General features: G+C 48.0%; 1 protein-coding gene and 1 long non-coding RNA gene across 3 annotated transcripts in view; both read left to right on the plus strand.

Moving 5' to 3' along the window:
* The first annotated feature begins 9 nt into the window (after positions 1-9).
* ABCC1 (ATP binding cassette subfamily C member 1 (ABCC1 blood group)) overlaps positions 10-16,091 on the plus strand; it is a 152,283-nt gene continuing 136,201 nt past the window's right edge. For both annotated transcript variants that reach the window (XM_055561633.1, XM_055561634.1), the window contains exon 1: positions 10-205. In XM_055561633.1, the coding sequence (XP_055417608.1) occupies positions 186-205 (20 nt within the window). In that variant the 5' untranslated portion in view covers positions 10-185. The remainder of the gene's footprint in view (positions 206-16,091) is intronic.
* Positions 5,856-9,285, plus strand: LOC129637462 (uncharacterized). Its single transcript, XR_008707474.1, has 2 exons — positions 5,856-6,691; positions 7,524-9,285. It is a non-coding gene; the product is annotated as an uncharacterized LOC129637462 (long non-coding RNA).

A 16,091-nucleotide genomic window follows, 5' to 3' on the forward strand; every position in this document is an offset into this window, starting at 1 on the left:
GCCGCCGCATCACCGTGACGCGCCGGCCAACCAGGCGGCGTTGCGGCCCCGGCTCCCTCAGTCGCTGCCTCCCGCCCTCGCCGCCACCGCCACCACCGCCGCCGCCAGCAGCCGGGCCCGTCCGCCCGCCGCTGCCCGTCGTGCCCGAGCCGGCCGCATGGCGCTCCGGGATTTCTGCAGCGTCGATGGCTCCGACCCTTTTTGGGTACGTGCTCGGCGGCCGCGAGCGTCAGCGGCAGGGAGGCCGGCCGGCGGGCGGGGAGGCCGGCCGGCGGGGGGAAGCGCCGGGCTCGAGCGGGTTGGGCCCGCGGTCCCGGGGTCCCCTGCCACCCCGAACGCCGCGCTCCCCTCCCCGCAGCCGGCCTGGCGGGGCCCGCTCCCCACCCTGCCCTCAGCCGGCCCCCTTCGGGAGAGCAGCTGATAGGAGGCGGAAAACTTGGGTGACTGGGTTCCAGGGAAGCAGGGCGTTGGGGAGGGGTTGCAAATGCCCGACTCTGGTGCTTTTTGGGAAAGGTGAGGGGCCAGAGCCTGGGAGAGGGGGCCTAGAAGAGGGGCCCTTTCTTCTCTGGGGTTCCCCCTCCACTTGAAAATAACCTTCCACGGACGGAGACGCCAGAGATGGGGGGTGTCTCCCTGCTTAAGTTCCCCCATCTCCTTTGTGGCTTGGAACCCGCTTTCACAAACACCCGGTTGCCAAAGGGCTGAGCTGGGGAGGGGCTCAGACTGTGGAAAGGGGCTTCCAGTGGCTTGAGGTTTGCCCCCTCCCCAGTTGTTTTGCATACACATTAAGTTCCTGTGGTTACATGTTTTTGACATCTTTTACTTTACTTCTGTTTAATTCCTGTGGGTTTGGGTTTTGGGGGAGGGGTCGAGTTTGAGGGGACAGGGGAAGAATTAGGGAAGTTTCAGGAATAGCCAGGAAAGAAGGTGGGGCTGCTCACCCCTGCCCTGACTTGCTTGACCCTGGGGTCAGATTTGGGGGTCAGCTGAGGATACCCAAGGATCCTGGTACCAGTGGATTTTGTGCTGTTCCACACCTGAGACCTGAGGCTCCTCTGTGTGGGGACCAACCCCAGGTTCCTTCTGAATCTTTGCTGTTGAGCCTGGCCGGGTCTCTGGAGGCCACTCTGGCTTAATCCCCAGTGTCTTGGGCTTTAGTTTCTCTCTAATGCGATTTGCCTCTTTGTTACAGGAAGCACTTCTGTGTTTTACTCTCTTGTAGACAAACCTGGGCAGGATAGTTTTCCCACTTTTGTTTAGGAATCGGGAAACACCCCTGGTTCTTTGGAGCTAGTGACTAGCATCTCCAAATACCTTCTTGTTCTGTTTTGTGGTCCTCTCCTTGAAGGCTGCATTTGGAGTGTTGATAAGTCATCTTCGAGGGCCCCATGGGAAGGGTTTATTTGGGGGATGGGGGCGGTAGGTATCACTTGTTAGAACAACCACACACATCTGGCTGTGTCTCACATTTTCAGGCCAAGGGGATTTGCTCGGGGGCTGGAAATAGTACAGACGCTTTGCACTCAAGGTCCAGGGTTGATTGGGGAGCAGACTTACGTGCAAAGTAGTATTGTACTTAGCAGAGACAGGAAAATCTGAGGCGTCCTTGCTCTCAGTACCCAGTGTGACAACAACAAGATTATTTCTGCAAGAATCAGATGGGGATCTGGTCTAGTGTTGCTGTGATACTGGAGAATTTCCTTGTTTATTTTGTTCTGAATTACAGAGGGGATAAAATAGGTGACCATGAATTCTTCACCAGGATGTATTTTATTGATGGCAACTGGCGGTTGATGGATGGCATCAGGTTTTCCAACGTCGAATGGGTTTGGGGGTGTCCTCTGTTTATTTAGCTGAAGAAGCTCATCTGAGGAAATCAGTTGTGTGTTTTGTTTTTTATTTTTCTCCTGCAAGGACTTTTGCTACAGAAATTGCCAGGTGGTTGGCTTTCCCTTCTGCCAGGCCCTCCATCTCCCTGCCAGTCTTTGGCCTTGCAGACTTTCCTCTGCCCTTCCTCCCTCTGGATTTCTGGACTCACTGGTTGCCCCAGTTTCTCAAGGTGCCCTGGAACCAGGGTTTGAGTGCAGGCAGCGGGGGCGTGAGCATTTCCAGGTAGCCTGAGAAACCGAATGTAATCAAGAGCAGGTGACTTCTGTGTTTCCCAGGGCACCCACTCAAGGCCGGGAGAGACTGACCTGCCAGCCACTAGGTAACTATGTGATCTTGGGCAAGCCACTATGTCTGTCTGTGCTTCAGCTTCCTCATCTGTAAAATAGGGGTGTGGGCCCCCACAGCCTCAACCTGCTACAGTTGTTTTGAAGAGTAAAATGAGTTCATCTGTGCAAGCCTCTCAGCCCATGCCCCGCACAGAGGTAAACAATGGTTATTGCTTTCTTTCCAGAGATAAAGTTGTGTGTTTCAGGTTGCTGGTCCTTCCTTTGGACCCACTTTTTCTTAAGCTGGGGCATGGGATTGGGCCATCCACCCGGTCATGCCTGGCTCCTCCCTTGACCAAGGTCATGTGTTTAGAAATCAACGCGACTAGCCCACCTGAGACTCTAATCAGAGTTTTGTTCCTGAGTCTGCCTGCCTCTGAGCCCCAGGAAAAGGCCAGAAAAACTACACGATGTGGAAATAACCCGTGGTGAGGGTTCGGCTGACTTACCACCTTCACCCAGGCAAATGCTCTGGGATGAAAAAAGAGGAACTTGGTTATCTAAATGGAAAATAGGGGCCAAGTTCACCAGCCCTGGGTTTGCTTTTATTTTTTTTTTTTGAGGGTGCTTGGTGTGGAGTAGGTGGGAAGGGCTGTTTTGTGGCTGATGTTTGAATGATGGTTGGGCAAATGGGCCTGGGCCTCCCCTTGCAAGCTAATTTTTTTAACCAAAAGATTGTTTATTAATTTATTGCAAGTCCAGTGTAGAAAAATCAGAAAATGTCGAAAAGTAAGTGACAAGTCAGTAAGGAGTGGCGTATGGCGGCTCTGAGCAGTGCTTGGATCCCTAGAGTTCAAATCCTGGCTCTACTCCCTGGGCAAATCACTCCCTGCCACTCCATGCCTCAGTTTCCACACCTGAATAATGGGGATGTTAACACAGTACCAAGCGAATCCTCGGCAGGTACTTAGGATGTTGTTGCTTGGTATACAGTTGGTATGGTGTTTGGTGGTTTAATCTCTTTAAGTCGTGTCCCATTCTTGCGACCCCATGGTCTATAGCCATCCAGGCTCCTCTTTCCATGGGATTCTCCAGGGAAGAATACTGGAGTGGGTTGCCATTTCCTTCTCCAGGGGATCTTCTGAACCCAGAGATTGAACCTGCGTCTCCTGCATTGCAGTTGTGTTGTCTACCACTGAGCCACCAGGGAAGCCCTGGTATACAGGTGGCCCTCGGTAAATTTAAGTGATGCACTAGCTGGCATTTTCTAGTTAATTTTTGCTACTGTACTTGCTGCTTCGGGGAGTGAATGGATTAGTGGCTCTGTGTCATGGTTCATGGAGTCCTGCTAATCATTTGGTCCTGGTGTTGATATTTGCCTCGGAGATGCCTTGAACCTTCTTCCACCTCAGTAACCCCCTGAATATTCAGTTTGGCTGCCAAAAGGTGGCAGAAAAGGAGTATTTTATTTTTTCAATTTTTTGGCCGCACTGCACAATATGTAGGATCTTCGTTTCCCTGACCAGGGATGGAACCCACACCCCTGGCATTGGAATCTTGGAGTCTTAACCATTGGATCACCAAGGAAGTCCCCAAAAGAAGTATTTTAGAAGCCATTTGAAATTCTTCTTGGGGTAAGGTTTGACCTTGGCGTCAGTCTAATTTCTGGCATAATTAACTCCCTGTGGCTTCACTATAATGTAGAAAGAACCATTTTTTTCCTCCATCCTTTAAGCTTCCTGTGGGTTTTTAGACGCATCACCATGCTTTCCTCCACCTTTCTCTCCTCCTTTACGTCAGCCCCTCCTTCTGGTCTCCTCTTCCCATGTGGACTAGAGCCATGGGGCCCCTGGAACTGGTGGGGTCATCCCCTCTGTCCACCCCACCTGAGGCCCAGAACGGCAGCATGACAAGGTAAATGGCTTTGGGAGGAGAAGAGGGGACTCTCTGAAACGACAGGGCAGGGTGAAGCTAGTCTCCTTCTCCCAGCTGGACAGGCTCTGTTTGGGGTAGCCTTACCTTTGGAACGTGGTGGTGGATGAAAAATCTCTCTTTCCATTCACATTCTCAACTTTTTGGAACCAACATCACCACCTGGGTGTCGCTAGTTTACCATGTCCCACGTGGAACTTGGGCTTCCCTGGAGGCTCACAGTAAAGAATCCGCCGGCAATGCAGGAGACCTGGGTTCAATCCCTGGGTCAGGACGATCCCCTGGAGAAAGGATTGGCTACCCACTCCAGTATCCGTGCCTGGGAAATCTCAGGGACAGAGGAGCCTGGCGGGCTACAGTCGATGGGATCACGAAGAATCAGACATGACTTAGCAACTAAGCCACTGCCACCACGATGAACTTAGAGGTCTCCCTCCCATTCCCCCTATGCCCCCCGGCTCCGACCACCCCAGCCCTCCCCATCTCAGTTGACCAGGGCAGCTCTGCCCCAGAAGTTCAGGCCCAAACCCTGCATCAGCTGTGATTCCCCTCCTTGCCTCCCATTCCACATCTGATCAGCAAATCAGCAAATCCTGTTGCCTGTTCCTTCAGAATGTTTCCAAATCTGCCTGCTTCTCACTGCCTCCTTGCCTTCCTCTCTGGCCAGGCCCATCACAGCCTCAATTCTGCAGCTGGCTGTTCGCACCTCAGTGCTTTCCTTGCTGCCCTCCTTGATCCTGCAGTCTGGTCTCAGCCCTGTGGCCAGAGGAATCCTGTTAAAGACACAGCTCAGACCCTCTCCCCCTTCTGCCCTATACCCTGCAGCGACTCCTTGCATCCCTCAGGGAAAAAGCCAGAGGCCTCAGAGAAACTTACAAGGCCTAAGAGCATCTGATCCCTCACCTCTCTGATCACACTGCCTGCTACGTCTGTCTCCCTTTGCTCCAGAACCGGCTGCCTCGGGGCCTTTGCACTTGCTGTTTCCCCTGCCCAGGATGCTCGTGCACTTTCAGATCCTTGTTCCAGTGTCAGCCCAGGCAACCTTTCCTGGACTCCCTGCTGCTTCGTTGTGGCTCCCTCCAGCCCTGCAACCCAGCACTTACTGCCAAAATAAGTCTTACTTATTTTGTTTACTGTCTGTAAACTCCCACCAAAAGTTCAGCTTCACAGGGGGAAGGAGGGGTTTTTGCCTATGCTTGTTCTTATGGCTGTAATCCCAGCCTCAGTGCCTGGAACATAGTAGATTCTCAGTAAATAATGAATGAATGACAGGAGGCTTTGGAGTGACTTTTGAGCTGGATTGAAGCCTCTTCCCAGAGGCTTCTAAGGATGAAATAGACCCTCACCTGTTTGGAATGGAAACCCAGGTGGACTGAGCCTTCCAGGTTCCACATCTGACTGCTTATGTTTCGTCTTGCAAAGTTGAGAACTGAGTCTGGCCTCTCTTTTTCCAGGACTCAGTATGTTGCACATACAGTAGGTGCAATTAACGTTTGAATTTGAGTGTCTTGAGGCACACGTTCCATTGGGAGATTAGATCTAGCTCGCTAGTGTTCTGCTCTGCCTTTATTTTAACGTGGAATTACTGTGATTGCTGATATTTACTGATGAGAAGAATTCACGGAACGATCTGCATTTCTGACTTTTGGAAAATCAGGAGATCTGCTTGCACGAGGGCCCTCGTTTGTATGTCGTGGGTTGTCGGCTGGGGCTGCCCCCTCTGACAGAGCAGCCTGCCAGAACAGGCTGGCCCCAGGTTGGCACAATCCCTTCCCCTCCTTATTGCTACTTTACTTCTAAGGCCCGGCATCCGTTGCCTTTTTCTCTTTGTGCTTTCTCCCTTGGTCTGCTTCCTTCATCAATGGAGCCCACCTGGACCTGTAGGTGTTTGAGTCAGTGTCTCCTGCTTTGAAGCGCATTGGTGAGATGACTGGGGCCGATCTGGCTCACCAGTTTGGTGTTGCTCTGTCTGGCTTGGTCCTGTTGGCAGGAGGGGGCAGGATAAATGAATTATCGATGCCCAGGGAATTAGAAGCAAGCGTCTGGTTTTCTGTCTTGGCTCCAGATTTTCATGGTGGGATAAGGCCTAGATTTCATCAGATCTTAATGGTCAGTAACATGCTAGCCCATAAAAACTTGCCTGGACCTTTTGCAGAAAGAAATAAATGGCTAGTAAAATGCTTTTGAACTGTGATGCTGGAGAAGACTCTTGCGAGTCCCTTGGACTGCAAGAAGAGCCAACCAGTCAATCCTAAAGGAAATCAACCCTGAATATTCACTGACAGGACTGATGCTGAAACTGAAGCTCCAGTACTTTGGCCACCTGATATGAAGAGCCGACTCATTGGAAAAGACCCTGATGCTGGGAAAGACTGAAGGCAAGAGAAGGGAAAGACAGGATGAGATGGTTGGATGGCATCGTTGACTCAATGGACATGAGTTAGGGCAAACTCCAGGAGATAGTGAAGGACAGGGAAGTCTGGTGTGCTGCAGTCCATGCGGTCACAAAGAGTCGGACACGATTGAGCGACTGAACAAAATGTTTTGGGATAATGACAAGGACTTGAACTTCCTGAGGCCAGTGTTCCCCCCAGCCTTGCCTGGTAATGGGACAGACAGGTCTTTTGTGGTGAAGGCATGGGACTCGACTTATCTTGACAAGGCTGGGCTGTGAGGAAGCCCCCTGTAGGGGAGGGCTGGTGGGTGTAGAGCAGTTTCTCAGCCTGGACATGCTGGACCTTTGGGGCCAGGTAATTCCCTGTTGTGGGGCCGCCCTGGGCCTTGTAGGCTGTTCAGCAGCAGCCCTGGTCTCTCCCCACGAGATGCCGGTAGCACCTTCTCCCTGTTGTGACAACAAAAATGTCTCCAGATGTTGTCACCTGTCCCCTGGGTGGGGAAGTCCCACAGCCATTGATGTGGAGGAATCCAGAGAAGAAATCTGGGGCAAGATTTTTGCCTCGACCCGCAGCCCCCTGAGTTTTTAAGCTGTTGAACACCTCACGTAATTGGCTTATTGAGGTTGCCGTGGAGAAGCTTAATGAGATGCGAAGAGGGTTAAACTCCAATTAGCCAGAGAAGGAGATTGCAGCTGTTTTCATGCTGTTTGCCTGCCTCTTTCCATCTGGGGCTGCTTTTCCCTAATCCATTCTGGCTGGGGAGGGGATTGGGAAAGGGTGGGGTGGTGTGAAGGTTTGGCCCCAGAGTGAAGTGCTTGTCTAGAGAGATCAGCTGCTCCTGCATCTTAAACTGCTCCAGGAGAGGTGGATAGTTACAAAGTGGAGATTCTACTTAAGTGTCCCCTTGGTTTAATTGTGGGATTGTATCTCCCGGGGGAGATTGCAGGTCCTGGAAAATGGGTCTAGATGCCCAGGAAGGGTGGCGTCTGGCCCTCAGGCAGTAATTGAGGTTTTACGAGGCTTCTCCCTTCCCTTTCAGTGAATTGTCTCTGTGAGAACCTTCCTTCATGTTTTATTGGCTACCTGTTTGGAGTGCCTTCCTCCCTGGAGAGTTGTTATCAAGAGCCTGTGTTTCCCTGGTGCAGAGTACTTGAGTGTGATCTTTACAACTGGATTCGTTCTCCTGTTCTTCCCACAACCATTTCTCATTCATTCATTTATTCAGTCTTTTACTATTAGTTGAGCATCTGCGGCACACTGCCACTGTTCTAGACACTGGAGATACAGCCATGAACACGGTGGACGAGACCCATGTTCTCATGGAGCTGATGCTGAGGATGACCAAAGTGATTTTGGATAGCGGCGAATGCCACAAAGACATGAACTGGGACGAACTAGGGTGTGAGCTGCGATGGGGGTATGTCCAGGGAAGGCCTTTCAAAGGAGATGACTCCTGACCTTTGACCCATGGCAAAGCTGGCCGTGCGAGGGCTGGGGGAATGGAATCTCAGATGGAGGGGACAGCATGTGCAAAGGCCCTGAGGTGCATGGAGTGATCAAAGGAACTGTGGAGCCCATGTAAGGAAAATCTGGCCTGGAGCCTGCTACCAAACTGTCTTTAGCACTAACAAAATGACTTGTGGTACTAGGAAGGGCCTGGAAACTCCAAGGAGGAAGCTTGCTGCAGCTTGGCAGGAAGATGGAACATTATTACTTGGCTCCCCGATATCATGGTCTTCTGATTTATTTAGGTTTGAATGGGTCTCAGGTCTTAAAAATTAAGTTTATGTGTTTATATGTTTTTATCTGTTTCAGAACATTGGCCACACTGTTCAGGGTCAGATCAGGTTGGAAATCCCCACTGCCCTTGATTCCCCTCCAAAGGCTTTTAAGGACCCATTAACATGATGAGGTGCTTTTCTTACATGATTAAGATGACTTTCTAAAGGGTTGCTAAAAAAAAGTCTTCTTTTTAAAATAGATGTTGAATTGACCTGGAAGGTCTTGCATAGTAACTCTTTTGATTATGCTATTGCTTTCAAAGAATTATCTTTTAGAAGTTACAACTTTAGAGACTTCCCTCTTGGTCCTGTGGCTAAGACTCTGTGCTCCCAGTGCAGGGGGCCCAGGTTTGATCCCTGGTCAGGAAACTAGATCCCAGATGCCGCAACTAAAAGATCCTGCCTGCCTCCATGCAGACCCACTGCAGCCATATAAATAAAATATTAAATAAATAAATAAAAAGTTGCAACTTTAAAAAAAGTTTATGGTATAGCCACTATGGAGAACAGTGTGGAGATTCCTTAAAAAACTGGAAATAGAACTGCCATATGACTCAGTAATCCCACTGCTGGGCATACACACCAAGGAAACCAGAATTGAAAGAGACATGTGTACCCCAATGTTCATCGCAGCACTGTTTACAATAGCTAGGACACAGAAGCAAACTAGATGTCCATTGGCAGATGAATGGATAAGGAAGTTGTGGTATATATACACAATGGAATATTACTCAACTATAAGAAAGAACACATTTGAGTCAGTTCTAATGAGGTGAATGAAACTGGAGCCTGTTATACAGAGTGAAGTAAGTCAGAAAGAGAAACACCAATACAGTATATTAACCCATATATATGAAATTTAGAAAGACGGTAACAACAATCCTATATGCAAGGCAGCAAAAGAGACACAGATGTAAGGAACAGACTTTTGGACTCTGGGAGAAGACAAGGGTGGGATGAAATGAGAGAATAACATTGAAGTGTGTATATTACCGTATGTAAAACAGGTGACTAGCGCAAGTTCGATGCATGAAGCAGGGCACTCAAAGCTGGTGCTCTGGGACAACCCAGAGGATGGGATGGGGAGGGAGGTGGGAGCGGGGTTCAGGATGGGGGCCCACATGTGCACCTGCGGCTGATTCGTGTTGATATGTGGCAAAAACCACCACCATACTGTAAAGTAATTATCCTCCGATTAAAATAAAATTTTAAAAAAAGTTAAAAAATACTAGAATAAAGCTGTATTCTGGAAGAATATGAAGGCAAAGTAAAAGTTTCAGTACTTCCCCTACCTGTGCTCTGTTCCCAGATGTCACCATTGATGGTAGTTTCTTGCGTGTCCTTCTAGAAAATTTCAAGCATATGCAAATATGTAGGAAGTGTGAGTGGGCGGGGAGAGATTGAATATCTTTTTTCCCTCCCCAGATAGTTTCATATTCTAAATAACGTTCTATATCTTGCTCCTTTCGCTTAGAAACCCGTATTGATTTTTCTGTCCGAGCTAGGTCCAGGGAAATTGAAAGAAAAAGAAATAAGACTTTACCAGCCACACTCTCCTGTTACATAACTGTGCCATGTATTCACCCAGTCCTCCCTGGGTTGCTTTCAGGATCTTTGGTTCCAGTTTTCTGCACTGTGAACAGTGCTGCCCCAAACACGCTAGGTGCTCATCTCGGTACTCTCCGTGGAGAGGTGTAAATGACTCAGCAGAGGCAGTTTCCCCTGAGAAATTGCTTGGTGGGGGATCTGTGCATTTTGAAATGTGACAGTTCTTTTTTTTTTTTTTCTCTTTGCTTTTCTTGGAGTCTCCTTTATTTATTTTTTAAAATTTATTTATTTTAATTGGAGGCTAATTACTTTACAATATTGTAGTAGTTTTGCCATACATTGACATGAATCAGCTGCGGGTGTACATGTGTTCCCCATCCTGAACCTCCCTCCCCATCCCATCCCTCTGGGTCATCCCAGTGCACCAGCCCTGAGCTCCCTGTCTCATGCATTGAACCTGGACTGGCGATCTGTTTCACATATGGTAATATACATGTGCTTCCCAGGTGTCTCAGAGGGTAAAGTGTCTGCCTGCAATGTGGGAGACCGAGGTTCAATCCCTGGGTTGGCAAGAGCCCCTGGAGGAGGGCATGGCAACCCACTCCAGTATTCTTGCCTGGAGAATGCCATGGACAGAGAAGTGGGCTGCAGTCCACGAGGTCACAAAGAGTGGGAAATGTGATAGTCCTGATTCTCGAGTGACAGCTGCGGTTGAAACTCTCACTAATGGGTTTACTGGGTTTCCCAGGTGGCGCAGTGGTAAAGAATCTGCCTGCCAATGCAGGACGTGCAAGAGATGTGGGTTCGATCCCTGGGTCGTAAAGATCCCTTGGAGGAGGAAATTGCAACCCCCTCCGGTGTTCTTTCCTGGAAAATTCCATGGACAGAGGAGCCTGGCAAGCTGCAGTCCATGGGGTCCCAGAGAGTCAGACACAGCTGAGTGCACGCACACAGTGGACTCACCAGCATTTATTAAGTACCTGTTGTGCTCGTGGCATTTGAGAGCATTAATCAGGCTGGGAATTGACCAGACTCATGTTGCTTCCTTTTGTATGAGAGGATTTTGCCCAGCAGTTAAACCATCCTTCCAGTGGGTTTGGTCCAGAGAGAGATTGGTTTATGTTCTAATTTTAAAAAGATATGTTTACATTTTAAACATCTTTTGACTTCTTTGTTTAAAAAGTACTTTTACATTAACAGTTCAAGAACATGTAAAAGTTTTACTCATAATTTTCTCGTGCTAAAACGATAAAAGTTCTTTTATCATGACTTATTTTTTGCATGTAAACTTTCTAGTTTAATTGTAGAGTTTTCTGGTTCACAGAGTGATACTCCTTGTGAGAAAACAGCATAGAGGTATTTAAATAAAGCGTTAATTCTTTCTAACCAATAACCATTCTTCCTGTCCTTTCTCTGTAATCATGGAAATGTTTATAAACATAAATAATATGCTTAAAAATAAAGTAGGTTATATTATTATCATCACTCTACTTTTTCTTTTGCTTAACATGATACATGGCAGTACACATAATCTCACTAGTAATTCTTAAACTATTGTATAATATTCCAAGTTATAGATTTGTTATTGATTCAGCCATTTCCCAGTTAATAACATCGCTTGCATTGTTTCCCATTTTTTGGCTTCTGTAAACAATGCTCCAGTAAACATCCTTGTCCATGGGTTAAAATTCTGTAAATTTTAGTTTTTAATGAGTATTGGGGTTCCCAGGTGGTGCAGTGGTAAAGAATCTACCTGCCAATACAGGAGACACAAGAGACGCAGATTCAGTCCATGGGTTGGAAGATCCCCCGGAGTAGGTAATGGCAACTCACTCCAGTGTTCTTGCCTGGGAAATCCCATGGACAGAGGGGCCTGGTGGGCCACAGTCCACGGGGTCGCAGAGAGTTGGACATGACCGAGCACACGCATATGCAGTGGGCATTGGCCAGTTATTTTCCAGAAAGGTTGTAGCAAGTCCATTCCTAGCAACAGGGACTGGGAATTCCCATTTCTTGGCATCCTTCCCAGCCCTGTACATGGCTGACTTCCGTTAATTTGATGGACAAAAAAGATATCTTATTTTCACCAGTATTTCCCTTAGAAGTTAGAAGTTGAGCATCCTACGACATATTCCTTGGTGATTCACGTGTTCTATTGTGTGCGTGTAATTGTCCTTTTTGTGTGTTTTTACTCTGGTTTGCTCTTTCCTGTTAATTTGTGGGCACACTCGGTATATTGGGACTCTTGCTTCTTTTGTCCATATTTTTCCATCAGCCGTGGTTTGTTGGTGCGTTAACATCTGAACCTTGTCCAGATTGTTATGTGGTCTTTTCTCTCCTGCATTTTCATTTATTCTTGTGAGAATTTTCCCATGTTCTGCACAACTTTTGTAATTATGCCTTTAAATGTCCAAGTGGCAGTTTCTGGTATTGTGGACTGTAATTTACATAATTATTGCCTGTGGTTTGACATTTAGGTTGCTGTTTCCCCCTTCTTTTTTTTTTTTTTTCTTTCAAAGAGAACATTGTAATGAATATCATATGGTAGTGCCTGTTGACTTCTTTAGAACATATTGTTTGGAGTGGAGAGAATATTTAAAATCATTGAAAATGTTTTATTTCCTGTCTACAACAAGCCCAGCTTCTTTTTAAGAAAGTGGTAGCTCAGTTCTAGCAGGGTCTCTCTGAAGGTGCTCATCATTATGGTTGTTGCTTTCATGATTATTTAGAGCAGATGATACGTGTACATTAGTGGAGGCACCTTCCCCAGTCCCTCTAATCAGCCTTGTCAGGCTGGAGACCGGAAGCCCAGGGGAAAGGTGAAACTCCAGGGTGCTGGGGAAGGTGACCCGGTAATAATTTAGATTATCCAGGAGCTCTTTGATAAGGGTTCTTCCTCAGAAGCAATTTCACTCACCCAGGGCCGAGGAGAAAAGGCACGTGTTAGATTAGACTCTGAGGATGGTAGTGCAATGGGGCTCTCCCTTCTGTTTTTTTTTTTTAAGTAATTTATCTATTTATTTATTCTATAGTAGGTCTTTGTTGGTTGTCTGTTTTAATTGTTTATTTATTGTGGGCTGTGCTGGGTCTTCATTGCTGCCTGGGCTTTACTCTAGTTGCAGAGAGCAAGGTTCTTACTGCGGTGGCTTCTCTTGTTTCGGCTCCCGGACTCCAAAGCACAGGCTCAGTAGTTGTGGCCTGCAGGCTTAGTTGCTCCGAGGCATGTCAGCTCTTCCTGGATCAGGGATCGAACCTGTGTCTCTGGCATTGGCAGGCGGATTCTTGACCACTGAGCCACCGGGGAAGCCCTGGTTATCTATCTGTTTTAAATATAGCCGTGTGGACATGTCAGTCCCAAACTCTCAACCTATCCTTCCCCCCGTAACCATAAATTCATTCTCTAAGACTATGAGTCTGTTTCTGTTCTGTAAGTTCACTTGTACCATTTTATTTTTTTTTAGATTCTGCACGTAAGTGATATCACGATATTTGTCTTTTTCTTTCTGACTTACTTCACTTAGTACAATAATCTCCGGGTCTATCCATGTTGCTGCAGATGGGATTATTTCATTCTTTTTAATGGCTGAGTAATAGTCCATTGTATATATGTATATCCAGTCATCTGTCAGTGGACATTTAGTTTGCTTCCATGTCTTGGCTATTGTAAACAGTGGTGCAGTGATCCTGGGGTGCATGTATCCTTTTGAGCCATGTTTTTCTCCAGATATATGCCCAGGAGGGGGATTGCTGTGTCATATGGTGGCTCTATTTTTAGTTGTTTAAAAGGATCTCTATACTCTTCTCCAAAGTGGGTGTGCTGCTGCTGCTGCTAAGTTGCTTCAGTCGTGTCCGACTCTCTGCAACCCCATAGACGGCAGACCACCAGGCTTCCCCATCCCTGGGATTCTCCAGGCAAGAACACTGGAGTGGGTTGCCATTTCCTTCTCCAGTGCATGAAAGTGAAAAGTGAAAGTGAAGTCACAGTCGTGTCCGACTCTTTGCGACCCCATGGACTGCAGCCTACCAGGCTCCTCCGTCCATGGGATTTTCCAGGCAAGAGTACTGGAGTGGGGTGCCAAAGTGGGTGTATGGATTTATATTCCCACCAGCAGTGTGTTTTTGTCTACTGAGATCCCTGGGGGATCTAGGGGGACCATTTCACCCTTGATGCTGGAGTCAGAGCTGGCCCACTTGCAGTTCATTTGCATATTTGGTGGGGAGGGGCTGGAGAGAGGGCTTATCCCTGGGTCAGACCCTGTTATTCCCAAAGAGGATATTAGTTGGGGGAGGTGGTGGGGATCAGAGAATTGGTAGCTGAAGGCACTATTGGGTGAGGGGAAGGTGCAGCACTAGAGAAAGCCAGGGATGTATATGGCTGGGGTCTCAAGGCCAGGTTCAGGAGCCCAGGCTTGAAAATTGGTCCTGCCAGTTCCCAGGCTGGTTCAACCTTGGGCCAGTTGCTTATCTTCTGGGAACCTCAGTGTCCTCATCTGTAAAGCGGGGATCACGATCTTGCTGCGAATCTCTCAGATTTGGAAAGAAAAGAGGCAGGATGTAGAGGAAGCTCAGAAAAGCTCAGCAGGCATGTGCTGTGTTTCTGTAGGAGGCTGGCCTGGAGGGGACCGTGACGGACAGTCGCGGGCAGTAGCGTGGGGATTTCTACTGTGGCGATTCTCTTCTGGTTTATCACCTCCCTGCAACCTCTGGGCTCACGCAGGCCTTGGCAGAATGAGAATGGAGCCCAGCCTGACCTCAGGGATTCAGACGTTGGTCTCTAGCATCTGAGGATTCAGGCTAATTCGCCCAGCTGTTACAGGGTGTCTGTAGGGTGTCAGGGTCTGGGTAAGGCATGCTGGGGTGTTGGGTGTCAGCTCTGAAACTGGGCCGATGGGTGGGAAAGTTTGTTCTGGAGATTTTCTTTGTCGTCTGGCATTCAGAAGACATGTTTAAGTACACAGGGATGAAGGTGGGCTCTGACAGCTGAGAGCTGCTGACGGATGCATACTTGGAAAGTTCCAGGTTTTCAGTTACTGTAAACATGGTCATGATTGAATTACTTAAAGGGACTTTTCTCGTATTCTCTTCTTTGACATTATAAGAGGTCCAGTATAAAATGAAATAAGACAGGAGCTAGTACAGTAAAATGTGACAGTCCTCCAAAATTGCGCTCTTCTCGAGATTATCTGTTATGGGCATTTTAATTTTCACTTCCTTTTCTCCGCATGTCCCACATGTTAAGATGGTCTTTAAAAACAAGAATGAGGTTTTATGAAAACGTTCTCTGTGTTTTATTTACTGTTCATCTTGGATTCCACCCATTTTTAATGAATATATTTACTTGAAATGTCAACATGAGCCTAATTATATAATTTGCTAATAATTGTTTCCTTTCCAGGCGGTTGGATAGCCTTGTTTTTTTAATGTCTGTGTAAGGGACATCTGGGGAAGATGTGAAGCAAGGTTGGGTGGGTGTCAGAGGGGCACTTGTTCCACCCTCTCGGATGCCCCTGGCAGGAGACAGAGCCTCTGAGGGTCAGTGCCCCAGGGTTGTGAGTTGTGTTCAGAGGACAGAGCTCTTGCCCATTGGTCTCGTGGCCTGGCCCCATTCAGTCTGCATTCTCTGAGGGGCTCCTAATTATCCTTGCACTGAATTGATGCTGGGAATCCAAAGATGTGCAGAGCAGGGCTCCCCACCATCCTTGAGTTCCAGTCTTGTGGGAGATTGAATAAATGAGTGGAAAATCATAGCCATGTAAGGCTGTGAAGGGGGGCTCAGTGGTGCTCAATGAGTGCAGTAGGGGTTTTATTTGATCCATGGATGGAAAGAAGAGACTCCCTGAGTGGGGAGATTGTGTGAGGTTATAAATGTAGCTCTATGTGACAAGGACCCAAAACACAGTGGCTTAAGATAGAAGCTAATTTCTCTCTGGGCTTCCCTGGTGGTAAAGAATCCACCCGCCAGTGCAGGAGACATAAGAGATGCGGGTTGGATCCCAGGGTCAGAAAGATCCCCTGGAGAAGGAAATGGCAACCCACTCCAGTATTCTTGCCTGGAGAATCCCACGGACAGAGGAGCCTGGTGGGCTACAGTCCATGGGGTTGCAAAGAGCTGGATATGACTTAGTGACTAAACAACAACCATTTCTCTGTGGTGTAAAAATCCCAGCTTGGCATGGCAGCTCTGTCCCTGAGGATGCCAGGGGCCCAGGCTCCTCCTGTCTCATTGCTGTGCTATCCTAGGTGCTGCCCTCATTGTGAATCAAGAATGTGCACCCCCG

Source organism: Bubalus kerabau, chromosome 23 (genome assembly GCF_029407905.1).
Source record: "Bubalus kerabau isolate K-KA32 ecotype Philippines breed swamp buffalo chromosome 23, PCC_UOA_SB_1v2, whole genome shotgun sequence".
Taxonomy (NCBI): Eukaryota; Metazoa; Chordata; class Mammalia; order Artiodactyla; family Bovidae; genus Bubalus; species Bubalus kerabau.